The sequence below is a fragment of the Schistocerca nitens genome, chromosome 6 (assembly GCF_023898315.1).
Source record: "Schistocerca nitens isolate TAMUIC-IGC-003100 chromosome 6, iqSchNite1.1, whole genome shotgun sequence".
Taxonomy (NCBI): domain Eukaryota; kingdom Metazoa; phylum Arthropoda; class Insecta; order Orthoptera; family Acrididae; genus Schistocerca; species Schistocerca nitens.
In genome coordinates, this window is record NC_064619.1 from 523,359,351 (window position 1) to 523,372,928 (window position 13,578).

The 13,578-nt window shown below is 37.6% G+C and overlaps 1 protein-coding gene across 1 annotated transcript in view; it reads right to left on the reverse strand.

Moving 5' to 3' along the window:
* Positions 1-13,578, reverse strand: part of LOC126263439 (mutS protein homolog 5-like) — a 265,557-nt gene that overhangs the window by 172,583 nt on the left and 79,396 nt on the right. Inside the window, exons 9-10 of the mRNA XM_049960532.1 lie at positions 6,983-7,054; positions 6,774-6,903 (exon numbers count right to left, since the gene is read on the reverse strand). Of these exons, the coding sequence (XP_049816489.1) occupies positions 6,774-6,903; positions 6,983-7,054 (202 nt within the window). The remainder of the gene's footprint in view (positions 1-6,773; positions 6,904-6,982; positions 7,055-13,578) is intronic.

Sequence of the window (13,578 nt, forward strand, 5' to 3'; positions counted from 1 at the left end):
TAACTTTAATATTTGAAAAATATACAATACATGTGTTCATATTAAGCATATAGTCAGGTTTATTTGGTAACAAAGCTCCTATATTTGAGCCTGACAGCCACAAAATTAACCTAAAAATAAACTGAAAAGACTTCATCAGCGTTTACACTTGGCTTACCATGAAATATCAACTGCCCTTCAGTGAAGAATAGCGAGTGCAACTGCCATAATAATAAATGAGAATAGAGTGATGTGTCCATATGCAGAGAAAGTAATAAATCATTGATAATACTGTGTGTGAAGCAGGATCCACAGTATCTTGGATTGCAGTGGTTCGAGATGATATCCTGATGAAACAAGGGAGCAGTGTAGTTTGCAGCATCACATTATGACATGGCAACCAACATTTGCAGAAACATAAGTGTTGCAATAATGCCAACTGCACATAGTTTGGAGAAACTTTTGCATTATTTGGCATATCATGATTCTGTGCAGAGGAAGTTAGTTATGGAAACTGGTTATGGTTGTGTTTTCAAGTGTAAAAATGTCACCAAAGGAACAAGTACCAGTAGTCAGTGCTGCTGCAGGGGTTTATTTCAACAGTGAGAAATAAAAAGTGGACGTAATGGGGGTACTCAATTTTAGCAATACATGGATGTCAATATTCAAGGGATATGATGAGGAGAAGCATAAAAAAATTGAAGAAGCATGTAAATTAAGGATTAAGGAGGTAAAGGAGATGGATGAAGGAAATGAGGAAGAGGGTTAATGAGAAAATAGGGAATTATAAGAAGAAAAAGGGGGAAAAAAAAGTGATTTGGAAGTTGCTGCAGTGAGCCCAGCAATGAAACAAGCAGACACATATAATGAATTGCAAAACCCTCCTATTTCTCCTCCAAATTCTCATTATAAACAGCTGAAAGTGACACCAGACACTGAGTTGCTGGATGAGGTACCTAATGTGAAAGAAAGCCAAAAGAAAATTGCTTTTGAAGTAAAATCACGGTTAAGGAGGACCAAGAGGAATTGATGAAGATATTTGAAATGAGACAACAAGAGAACACATGGACTTAGGTAATGAGACACAAAACACAACTATTTCTTCCAGAATGTTCAACACTTATGGAGCCAGGTTTTGAGGACGTGAGTAATATAGAATCTGTAGACATGGAACTAATGGCAGAATTACATGCAAGTAAAACCTCAGCACCACTGATACAACTCCAGATACCAACTTGTTAATTGAAATACCTAGCTTCAGGCTTAGCTTCTCATGCAGAATGACAGTTACTGCAATGAAATGACTAGTATGAGCACAAATGGTGATAGTTACTTTATAGGATGTACACATTCCCAATATGTATTCAGATGTATTGTCCATTTTGGTATGGGATGTGCAAGAGGAGGATACTGATATTTCTGTCACAGAAAAGATGGAGCAAATTGTTACACAACAAAAACAAGATTTAGAAGAGTGCGGCCACCATATTGTGTGTGCGTGTGGCTGAGTGCAACATATTATTTACAAAACAATCATACAGGCAGCATAGTATGGTCATTTTGTAAATAATATGTTGCCCTCAGCCAGCCAGCCCCCCCCCCCCCCCCCCTCCACTCACACAGACAATGTGGCCAGCATTCCCCTGTAATGAATGATGCTGAATGACATATGTGAATGATTTGCAAATAGAATGAAAAGATCTGAAACTAGTCATCTGTGCATAAAGACAAACATCTGTGCAACTGCACCTGTTTTTTTTTTTTTAAATCTTGTTCAATCATTTCAAGTTGCTGTCTTGTTGCCATACAGCATACTCAAAATAAGTACATATTCTGATATTTGTAAACTCGCCCATAAAAACCTGTTCTGGTTACTTCCCATTGACCTAGAATCATAAAATTTGACAAGAAGATATGTTTCACAGTAAAACTAAATACAAAAATCCACAAATTGTTAATTTGTAATCGAATCATATTTTTTTAAATTTACTATTATTATTATTATTTTGCAGTCTATCTGTATGGTCTCACCAATTAAAATCCCTTTTCTCAGGAACAGCTGTGCGTATCAAGTTGAAATCATGTCAGATCTAAGGTCTACGGTACCTTGGTGGTGAAAAAAAATTTAAGCTTCTAAATCAATGCACTCAAAATATTCGGCCTTCTGCAAATACCCCTTTATCTCAAGAACAGGTATAGGTATCAGGCTTAAATTCATGTCAGGTACTAAAGTCTATAGTCCCTTGGCAATGTAAATAATTTAAGCTTCTAAGTCAATGCAATCATATTTTGATATGTGTAAACTCAGTCATCAAAACTTACAGATGAACTATCTATACACACATCGAGGCAGGTTGTTCAGTGGTAAAGCGTATGTGTGGAAATCATGTAGCCTTCACTTTCAAAAATGTGATGAGTTGTCAGAAAAAATACATGGTTCGAATTCCACGGTACACTTTAGATCGCCTTTCTACAGTTAGATAATTGTGGTTGGTTATGGACATGCAACTTACCAAAGTGGCATCCAATGAAAAGACTTGCACCAGGCCAATGAGCCTCATGAAATAATTATTATTATCATCTAAATACATAATTAAGAATGTACTGAGCCCTCAGAGCACATGTCCTACTTGCACTCATCCAGTTTTTTTTTACCTTTGTTTACACAAATTTCTCCAACACACATAAGAAAATCTTCCTTTTTTCCATGGTTTGTTTGCATTCATTTTTTAAACTTCCAATACACACGAGTCATTTATCATAGCTTGTTGCACAAAGTAGGACATTTAAGGTTCTGTTGTGAAATAATTTTTCACAAATAACTGACTATGAAAAATGTGGGAGCTGTTATAAGTTAGTAAGTTATTAGATTTGTTGTGAGTTGTGGTATAAGTGGTTTAATATGGGGGCGTGGACTGCCATCGAAAGTCAAATAAGCCCTCTCCTGGCTATGCATCATATGTCCTAGGAAAATATTAATAGAGGATCAGAAAAAAAGATCTGTGCCCTTCAGACACACCCAGAGGACGCAGAGCGCATGTGTACTATATAGGATTGGAAGGAAGGGTACTGGCAGCAGGTAAGAAGGTGGGGAAAAAGAGATTGCCCCTGAGGGTTTTATTTTGCACACACACACACACACACACACACACACACACACACACACAAAAGATTCATCAGTTGTAAGGTCTGAGGTTAACAGGTAGGGAGAAAAAAGTACTGCTGCTAGGGAGTAACCATGCGTGAAGTGTAGGTGTACAGGAAATGCTAGGTACTGAGTTTCACATGAACTGGATCTTCAAACATAATGCAGTACCCAGCTGAGGGACAGAAGATCTAGGGGCCCTATGTAAGAAATTCACAAAGGGGTATAGTGGATGGGGCAGGCCACACTGTGGACAGGGCAGGACTACAATATACGTGGTGTCTTGGATATGTAACTCATGACACCAATGTGTACTTTGATGAATTTTTTCAATGCCATGGTAAGCTATTTATCAGCAATGCTGCGAAGAATGTTAAAGTGAAGCTGAAAGTGGCACTGGTGACGACTGACTTCACACATGCTGCTCTGGTACCAATTGGGGCAATCAAGAGTTGGTGTTTCAATATACACAGTCAGGCAAGATCAGAAATGTGACACAAATTCTGGGAAATATAGGTGATTAGAGGTGTCTGCAAAATAAAAGGACAGGAAAATAATTAGTGAAAATATACAAGGAAGTCAAATGCAAGCTACCACTTGATGGTAGTAGTAATACATGAGTCAGGAAACACAATGATACCAGTGTAGAGTGAAACATTTAAATCTCTGCTATTTTGTCAAATACAATGACTGTCATTTATTAATTCTGAGATGGGTTCAGAGAACTGTGAAGGCACAAAAAGGAAATAAAAGCAAAGAGTTACAAATCCCCTTTTACCTTTTTTTTTTAAATATGGAGGAAAAGAAGGAGTGACAAAGACTGATTTTATATTAAAAGAAATACTGTGCTGTTTCAAGGGGGGCAAAAAAAAACTCTATATAATGTCTAAAATAAATAATTCTGATGGTAAAATTAAATTTATATGGGGATTAGAGAAATGAGAAACTGATAACTGCAGTGACGCATGCATGAACTTTAAAAAGACCGTGCGTGAAGCAGTACTATGTCTTCTGCAGATGGTGTCTCAGGTGTGTGTGTGTGTGTGTGTGTGTGAGAGAGAGAGAGAGAGAGAGAGAGAGAGAGAGTTGGGGGGAGAGGGCGAGAGAGGGAGAGAGGGAGGGGGGAGGGGAGAGAGAGAGAGAGAGAGAGAGAGAGAGAGAGAGAGAGAGAGAGAGAGATCACTGTTAGAGCCTGCTTTGGCCCCAGGCTATTTAAGGTTAGCTGAGCTACACTTGGCCTCAGTTCTCAGTGTGCATTGCTACAGCTCTTTATGTATGTAATTGGTTCCTGCTGAATGTTGCTTAAATACTGTGTTCAAGTTGTTAATGAAGTTGCGCTCAGTCTACTGGTCATGTTGCAGCTCCCCTAATTACAACAGTACTCAATTAAGGAAAGTGAAGACTTTGTTACTACAGAAAACAGTCAAATAATATTCAGACAGTCACTGTACTTATAAGTACTTCCTGAAAGTAACTCAATAGACTGGTGCAGTTTATTCAAGGGAAAACACAATAGAATACATGCCAACAGCAAAGAGAGTGTCACACAACTCATAATTACTCCATGCTCTGTCAATGCAATTAAGAATATAATTAACTTACCCAACAGCAAAATCTCTCAAGGAGTTGATAATACCTCAAGTAAGTTACTAAATTCCTGTTCCTCACTTATAACGAATTCATTCAGTCACATACACATCATTAACACTGTACTTCCAGACAAATAAGGAAGATAGTATAACAAATATTCATGATTACCAATAACTCTGACTGCTTGCCCCGTTTCCAAGGATAATGGAAATGATTATGTACACAAGACTAATTCCGGTGACTAAAGAAAAGATACATAAGTAGTAGTATGGTATTCTGCCTTACGCCAGATCTTGTCATGGGTTAAGCCTCTTCCACTTTAGTCTGTCCGTAGCCAGTCTTTTCATTTCGGAATATTTGTCTCCTTTGATACTGTCCAGCATTTGATATTTTCTTTTTCCTCTACCCCTTTTCAGCTCCACCATTCTTTCTATTCCTTCCTTCAATAAACAGTTACTCCTCAAGCAATGTCCAATCCAATTCTGTTTTCTTTTTCTGATGACTTTCAGCATGTTTCTTTATTCTCCAGCTCTTCTTAATACTTCTTCATTCCTTACTCGGTCTTCCCATTTAACTTTTTCCATTCTTCTCCATATACACATCTCTAGTGCCTCCTATCTTCTTTCATCTTCCTTCCTCAATGTCCAGGTCTCCGCACCATACAGTGTAATGCTCCAGATGTAACATTTGGCAAGTCTTTTCCTCAGATCTTTGTTTAGTGGTCCACAAAGTAATTTCTGTTTTCTCTTGAATCCTTCTTTTTGCCATTGCAATTCTTTCCTAATTTCTGTTGAGCAATACATATCATTTATTATTACACTTCCCAAGTAACTGAAGTTATTCACTTGCTCTATTTCCTCTCCCCCTATTTTCATATGGCATTTTCTCCCTTTTCCTCCAATTATCATGCTTTTTCATTCCATATTCTTCTAATTTTGTGTTTAGATCATATAACATTTGTTTCATCTCTTGCACTCTCTGCCATCACAACCATGCAAATCTTATATACTCCACTCTTCGACCCCCAACAAAAACTCCTCTCCTTCCATCAAAACTTTCATTAATAATTTCCTTCAGATACGTATTGAACAGTGTTGGTGATAAACAACAACCTTGTCTTACACCTCTTCCCAGTTAAATTTCTTCACTCATCACACCTCCTACTCTTACTCTTGCCCTCTGGTTCAAATATAAATTTATAATTGGCTGTCTACCCCTCCAGTCAACTCCATGTTTCCTTAGGATTTCCAGCAGTTTGTCCCATCTGACACAGTCAGAAGCCTTCTCAAGATCAATGAACACAACATACACCTTCCTTTTCTTCTCCATGTACCTCTCCCCTATCACTCTAAGTAGTCCAATGTCATCTCTAGTTCCCACTCCTCGCCTGAAACCAAATTGTTCATCTCCTATTGCACAATTCAGCTTTCTATACAGCCTTCTGTTGGGCGTTCTCAGCAATACTTTGGCTGCATGCGATATCAGGCTCACTGTTCTATGTTCCTCACACTTTTTGCTTTTCTTTTTTCTATAGAAATGATAAAATAAAATGATAAAAATGATAATATTAAAAAATGAAGAAGAAAACACCGAAGTCCACTTGAAATTGGTTTACAAATTCTGTATACAGTACAAACAGATGTAGTAGGCCTGTCAGCAATCAAAAAATCACCAGCTCAAAATATATACCCAGGGGAAAAATTAGAAATGAAAGAATGTGTTTAAAAATGACACAGACCGGGTACATTGTGTGCCATAAAAGATTAACAACAGAGATAAAAGAATAACTTAAAATACAAAAATGAATAAAAGAGAAGCAATGAGACAAAAGTCAAAAAATGAGGCACCACAAGCAACAGTGACAATGGTAAACATTATACACTGTATTTTGCAGGTCATTCAGAACTATATTTCTTAAATACTGGCCAAGCATTTGTACTGCAACAATACTTGTCAGAACTCAAACCTGAGTTTATATTATAAACAAAGATAAAAAACTAGAAACAGTAAGATAACACACAAAATGTTAGTAATTTGAAATAGCTGTAATTCCACTTACTTCTGTCAAGTTCTTCATCAATACCAAGCTGCACTACAAATCTATTTTGCTTCTCTGATTCTGGAAAGTCAATTATGCTACCAATCATGTGTCCCGCTTCATACAGGTCATCTGTAATGCAATCTGCAAACTTTTAAATAAAAATGTCATCAGTCTTCTTGTACACATATTATTACCAAAATTAAAGTCAAAAGTAAGCCATTAAGTACCTTTCTAAACAAATCAGTCTTCTCTTTATGCAGTGAACACAATTCTCCTAGTGTTGTAGAGTAGAGTATGGTCTGAAAAAGTTGGAAATATGGTTTATACCAGTTTTTGGGATGTAACTTGATAACACAAAATGGGCAGATATAAATCCACAGATAATGCTTTCGACACAAGCATGTTTTCAGTTCCATCTCTACTGTAGTACAAACATTTATTACTCTCCCAAAACGATTCACTGCCATTAATGTGTTATCTTTATAAGAAAAATGATAACATATAAGATCCAGAACAAGTCTGATGATAGCTGCAATAAGACAAGAGGAATCATTCAGGAATGGTGGCAGAGCAGCAATCACATGTGATCTTCTGCAATCCCATGACAAACATGATGGAACCATCAGACATTCTGAATACAGGAATCCTATTTATTATTCAGATAAAGTGGTCATGTCAGTATCATATTCATTATTATTTAAAATTAAAAGTATCTACATCTACATACATACTCCGCAATCCACCATACGGTGCGTGGCGGAGGGTACCTCGTACCACACCTAGCATCTTCTCTCCCTGTTCCATTCCCAAACAGAACGAGGGAAAAATGACTGCCTATATGCCTCTGTATGAGCCCTAATCTCTCTTATCTTATCTTTGTGGTCTTTCCGCAAAATATAAAATGGGGCAGTAAAATTGTACTGCAGTCAGCCTCAAATGCTGGTTCTCTAAATTTCCTCAGTAGCGATTCACGAAAAGAACGCCTACTTTCCTCCAGAGACTCCCACCCGAGTTCCTGAAGCATTTCCATAACATTCGCGTGATGATCAAACCTACCAGTAACAAATCTAGCAGCCCGCCTCTGAACTGCTTCTATGTCCTCCCTCAATCTGACCTGATAGGGATCCGAAATGCTCGAGCAGTACTCAAGAATAGGTCGTATTAGTGTTTTATAAGCGGTCTCCTTTACAGATGAACCACATCTTCCCAAATTCTACCTATGAACCGAAGCCGACTATCCGCCTACCCCACAACTGCCATTACATGCTTGTCCCACATCATATCGCTCTGCAATGTTACGCCGAAATATTTAATCGACGTGACTGTGTCAAGAGCTACACTACTAATGGAGTATTCAAACATTACAGGATTCTTTTTCCTATTAACCTGCATTAATTTACATTTATCTATATTTAGAGTTAGCTGCCATTCTTTACACCAGTCACAAATCCTGCCCAAGTCATCTTGTATCCTCCTACAGTCACTCAACGACGACACCTTCCCGTACACCACAGCATCATCAGCAAACAGCCGCACATTGCTATCCACCCTATCCAAAAGATCATTTATGTAGATAGAAAACAACAGCGGACATACCACACTTCCCTGGGGCACTCCAAACGATACCCTCACCTCCGATGAACACTCACCATCGAGGACAACGTACTGGGTTCTATTACTTAAGAAGTCTTTGAGCCAGTCACATATTTGGGAACCAATCCCATATGCTCGTACCTTAGTTAGGAGACTGCAGTGGGGCACCGAGTCAAATGCTTTCCGGAAGTCAAGGAATATGGCATCCGTCTGATACCCTTCATCCATGGTTCGCAAGATATCATGTGAAAAAAGGGTGAGTTGCGTTTCACAGGAGCGATGCTTTCTAAAGCCGTGCTGATGCATAGACAGCAACTTCTCTGTCTCAAGGAAATTCATTATATTCGAACTGAGTATATGTTCAAGAATCCTGCAACAAAGTGATGTTAAGGATATTGGTCTGTAATTTTGAGGATCCGTCCTTCTACCCTTCTTATATACAGGCGTCACCTGTGCTTTTTTCCAGTCGCTCGGGACTTTACGTTGGGCAAGAGATTCGCGATAAATGCAGTAGAGTACTCTCTGTAAAACCGAATTGGAATCCCATCAGGACCTGGCAATTTATTTATTTTCAATTCATTCAGCTGCTTCACAACCCCAGGGATGTCTATCACTATGTCCTCCATACGAGAATCTGTACGAGACTCAAACGGTGGTATGTTTGTACGATCCTCATGCATGAAAGATTTCTCAAATGCTAAATTTAAAATTTCAGCTTTCGTTTAGCTGCCTTCTGTTGCCACGCCAGACTGATCAGTTAGTGACTGGATGGAAGCCTTAGACCCGCTTACCGATTTTACGTAAGACCAGAATTTTCTTGGGTTTTCAGCAAGATCTTTTGCTAAGGTATGATGGTGGTAGTGGTTGAATGCTTGGCGCATTGCTCTTTTTACAGCAGCACGAATCTCTACTAACTTTTGCCTGTCCTCATTCTCCCGATCTTTCTTGTACTGCGAGTGCAACTTTCTTTGCTTCCTGAGCATTCTCCGAATTGTGCTATTAAACCACGGTGGGTCTTTTCCGTCGGTAACCCACTTTTTCGGCGCATACTTGTCCAATGGAGTGATTTACAATGTGTTTAAAATTTGCCCATAATTATTTCACGTCCATCGTACCAGAAGTAAATGAAGTCGATTCATTTACTAAGTGGGATGCTAACAACTGCTTATCTGCTCTTTCTAGTAAGAATACTCTCCTAGCCTTCTTGACTGACTTTTTAACTTTCGTAACCATAGTCATAATGACAACATCATGATCACTAATCCCTGTCTCAACACTGATGTAAGCTGGAGGAGGAGGCACATGCTATGAAAGGTTGCTGGAGTAGTTGTGAAAAGATAATGTACTGTGGTTACTGACTACTTCTGCCATAAGCTAAATGAATCTTATCTTCATCTCCTAAAAGCGGAAAGAACTTACAATGGAAGAGCTAAAAACAAAATGTGTCGATTATAACATAGCCACTAAATGGAATGAAACATGCTGTATGGTTAATAACCTAAAGTCTTTTATGAATCATCCAAGTATTAAATTAAGCATTATATAAGCTAGTGTGTTCGTAAGTATGTTCTTTTCAAAAGAGATACCATGTTACAACATACCAGCATTAAGTTTGTAAGATTGGTGTACTACTGTCCTCACAAGACTTCTGAACTCATGCACTTCTTTCACACCTATATCTTAATTAATACTGATGTTGAATTTCAGATCGCAATAAGACAAGGTGAATAATCAATCAACCCACACAGACAATATGTGGCAGTAAAACAGATGTACAGTAGTTCAAATAAGCACAATGGAATTAAAACAGATGTACAGTAGTTCAAATAAGCACAATGGAATAAGTCCACAATCAAATAGTTAGTTATAAAAACAGAATCTGAAACTGTTAATACTATAACATCATAAAATACATAAATATTTGAACAAGACAAAAGTATTCAATGTAGCACAGTAAATCACTAATTAAATTTTTAATGTAGAATAATTTTGACACCAGATACCCATTTTTCAATCAAACATTTCTGCATATATGACTGCGTCATCAAATTGCCCATAACAACCTATGTTTCAGTTGGGAACAGTGTCCGGAACATTAGTTTTATAAATATAAAAATGTGATCACATACTTAAAAACAAAGATGATGTGACTTACCAAATGAAAGTGCTGGCAGGTCGATAGACACACAAACAAACACAAACATACACACAAAATTCAAGCTTTCGCAACAAACTGTTGCCTCATCAGGAAAGAGGGAAGGAGAGGGAAAGACGAAAGGATGTGGGTTTTAAGGGAGAGGGTAAGGAGTCATTCCAATCCCGGGAGCGGAAAGACTTACCTTAGGGGGAAAAAAGGACGGGTATACACTCGCACACACACACATATCCATCCACACATATACAGACCACCTACTTAGAAGCATTTTGCTGAATATGACAACAGCAACATGGGAAATATAAGCCATAATTGAGTATCAGTGACTGAAAATTGCTATGAAAGCAAAGTGAGCTAAATTGCAATAGTTGACAAACAAACAATGGGCAAAGCCAAAATTAGCACAAGGAGGGCAATGAGAGAACAGTTCAATGAATTTAAAAGTAAAATGATGCCCACTGATACAACAGAAAAATGTACGACGTTTGATCTTACGTAATATCAGTAAGTGGATCAAAGTCATCTATCCACACTTAGTGATTACACAGAAAGACCAAAATACTGAATTCAGTCTTCTGAAAGGAAGGAAAGACTAGAGAATACTGTCTCATCATCATTTTCCAAAACTGTTTCCTTGATAGAGATTCTACCATATTTCTTTTTGTCAATCAATGGACAAATACCAAAATGAATGATATACGACTAAGTGATTACAGAACAGAAAATCAAGTCATTGAACAGGCGAAATGCTGCTAGTGCTGGGAGGGCAGCTGTACAATTCTATACTGATTATGAGAATGAACATACAGTTTACCATCAGTCATTAGAGCAACAAAGGGCTCCAAAGCAATTTACTTAAGGCACAAGAAATCTCATTTTCAAGAAAAGTATTTGGACCGATTGGCATAACTATAAGCATATATTGCTGTCAACAATCTCTTCAAAAATTATGGAGTGTGTTTTACATTTGCATATTACAACCTTTTTTAGGATCAAATATCTTGTCTTGTGGGATAAAAATGAATTCTGCAAATAATTTTGTGAAACTCAGGTCATTCTTTTCGTTCGTGAGATTACAAGCTCACTGGGCTATTACTTGAACAAGCAATCCAACTGCACACTCACTGAGGTCCTGTCAACAGCAATATGAGCAACTGGGTAAGCACACAACCTACAATAGTGATGACTCGACCTTATCTAATGGTAAATTGTGGACTGCTGACTTTTTTTTTCCAAACAACAATTAAGCATTGGTCCAACTTGGTATAACAGTTAGTGAAATATTTATATAAACAGAAGTTTCATATCACCTTTAAAATCAGACTGACTAATAAAGGTGTGAAATGAAGTACTGTATCCCAAACAACAACGCATAGCCTAATGTTTGGACTTACTAAAAATATTTAACAGAGTACAGCAAAGCAAGCACAGTGGCGAGCAAAAGTTCTGAACGCTAACTGATCTCACAGTTTGTAGCACACATATCACAGTTTTAATAATTTTGTAGTGTTCACCAAAGTTCCACTAAAACTCACTAAAAGATACATTAACTCAGACACCACTATCAGTTCTACTACTCACTAGCATTTTAGTACAATGCCCCGACAATGTCATCTAGAACAGCGCTCAGTGCATAATATAACTATCCAGAGCTCGAGGACTGCCCAATCTTACACTGATAAAAGACCACGTAAACCCTCTGCTTGCGTCCTTCAGAGCTTGGTCACATGACCAACCACTCATGTCAAGAGTGATACTTTCCCTGGGCCACCTTATCAAAACAACACACTTTACACTGATCTGTATCCATTATACATGTGTATTTAATAACCACATTCATAATTCAATGTATATTTACATCTTATCCCAAAACTAAATATCAATGTTTTATCGTTTTGATTTATTATTTTTGTGTTTGATTTGAGGGGAAGTCACAGAACCTAATCAATTTCATGTCGATATTCTACCAGCTGTTGCTGCACTATATGATTCAAAGTACATTTCTTAATTCATGCAAACTTAACAAATTCATTTAACATAAAGTATTACATTTTAGTCACTACTCCAACATCAACTTGCTGGAGCTAACTGATAATGTGCATGTGTGGAATTCTTTGTTTACACTGCGAAACTAAATACTATAAATAATTTGTTTGATAATTTAGTTTGAAACATATTGCACAATCAAGCTTGCTCATGTAGCTGTTATCATGAACTATCCATCAGTGTATTGTACATATTAATAACTTGTCTGCAAATGGTTATTAATTTGTTATAAATACATGAACATTTAAACTTTAATAACCTCTAAACAAGACATTGCACAAATGTGGTGACAATTTTACTGAGTTCTAGGGCTTCCACTTATTTCAAGTATGTCCTTATATTCTCTGTAATTCAACTGTAGTCATTTTTGAATATTTTAGTGAATAGTCAATGCTTTCAATGTAGCATTTTCAGTCGCCAGGCCATCTTGGCATTTGCCCCCTCTTCAACAGGCGTGTTAGCTCTGTGCTTTTCCCAATGGTGTGTTCTGTCCGCATACCTGTCAGCCCTCAGCTGCCTCGCTCATGCTGCTGCACTGTCCATCCTTTGTGGCTCACCTTGCATGGCAATATACAGCAACCATCTAATCACACTGCTCCACTGTAGATATTGTAAAGTAGATTGGTCAAGCCACTCCAGGAGGCAGCAGTGCCAAAATATACGATTTCCTTGACATTTTTAAGACTTGATAGGAGTTTCACACTGTTGCCTAGTGAAAAAAATTCAAGCTTATGAAATACTGGAACATCTATGTGATTGTACTGAAGACTTCCTAAGAGGCAGAACTCGATATGTTGCTTTGAACAAGGAGAACTCATCAGATGGGGAAGTAACTACATGCATACCCCAAAAAAAGAATGCTACAGAGCTGTTACTGCTCACAACTTTTTCCCTTTTAGGGAAATTTTCTCTGTGAAACTAGTGGTTACGTATTTACCAAAAATTCACAAGATTCACTGTTCATAGAAAATATAATGGCAACAATTACTTTAACAATCAGATTGTTTCATTATTGTCAGCCTTGTTTGA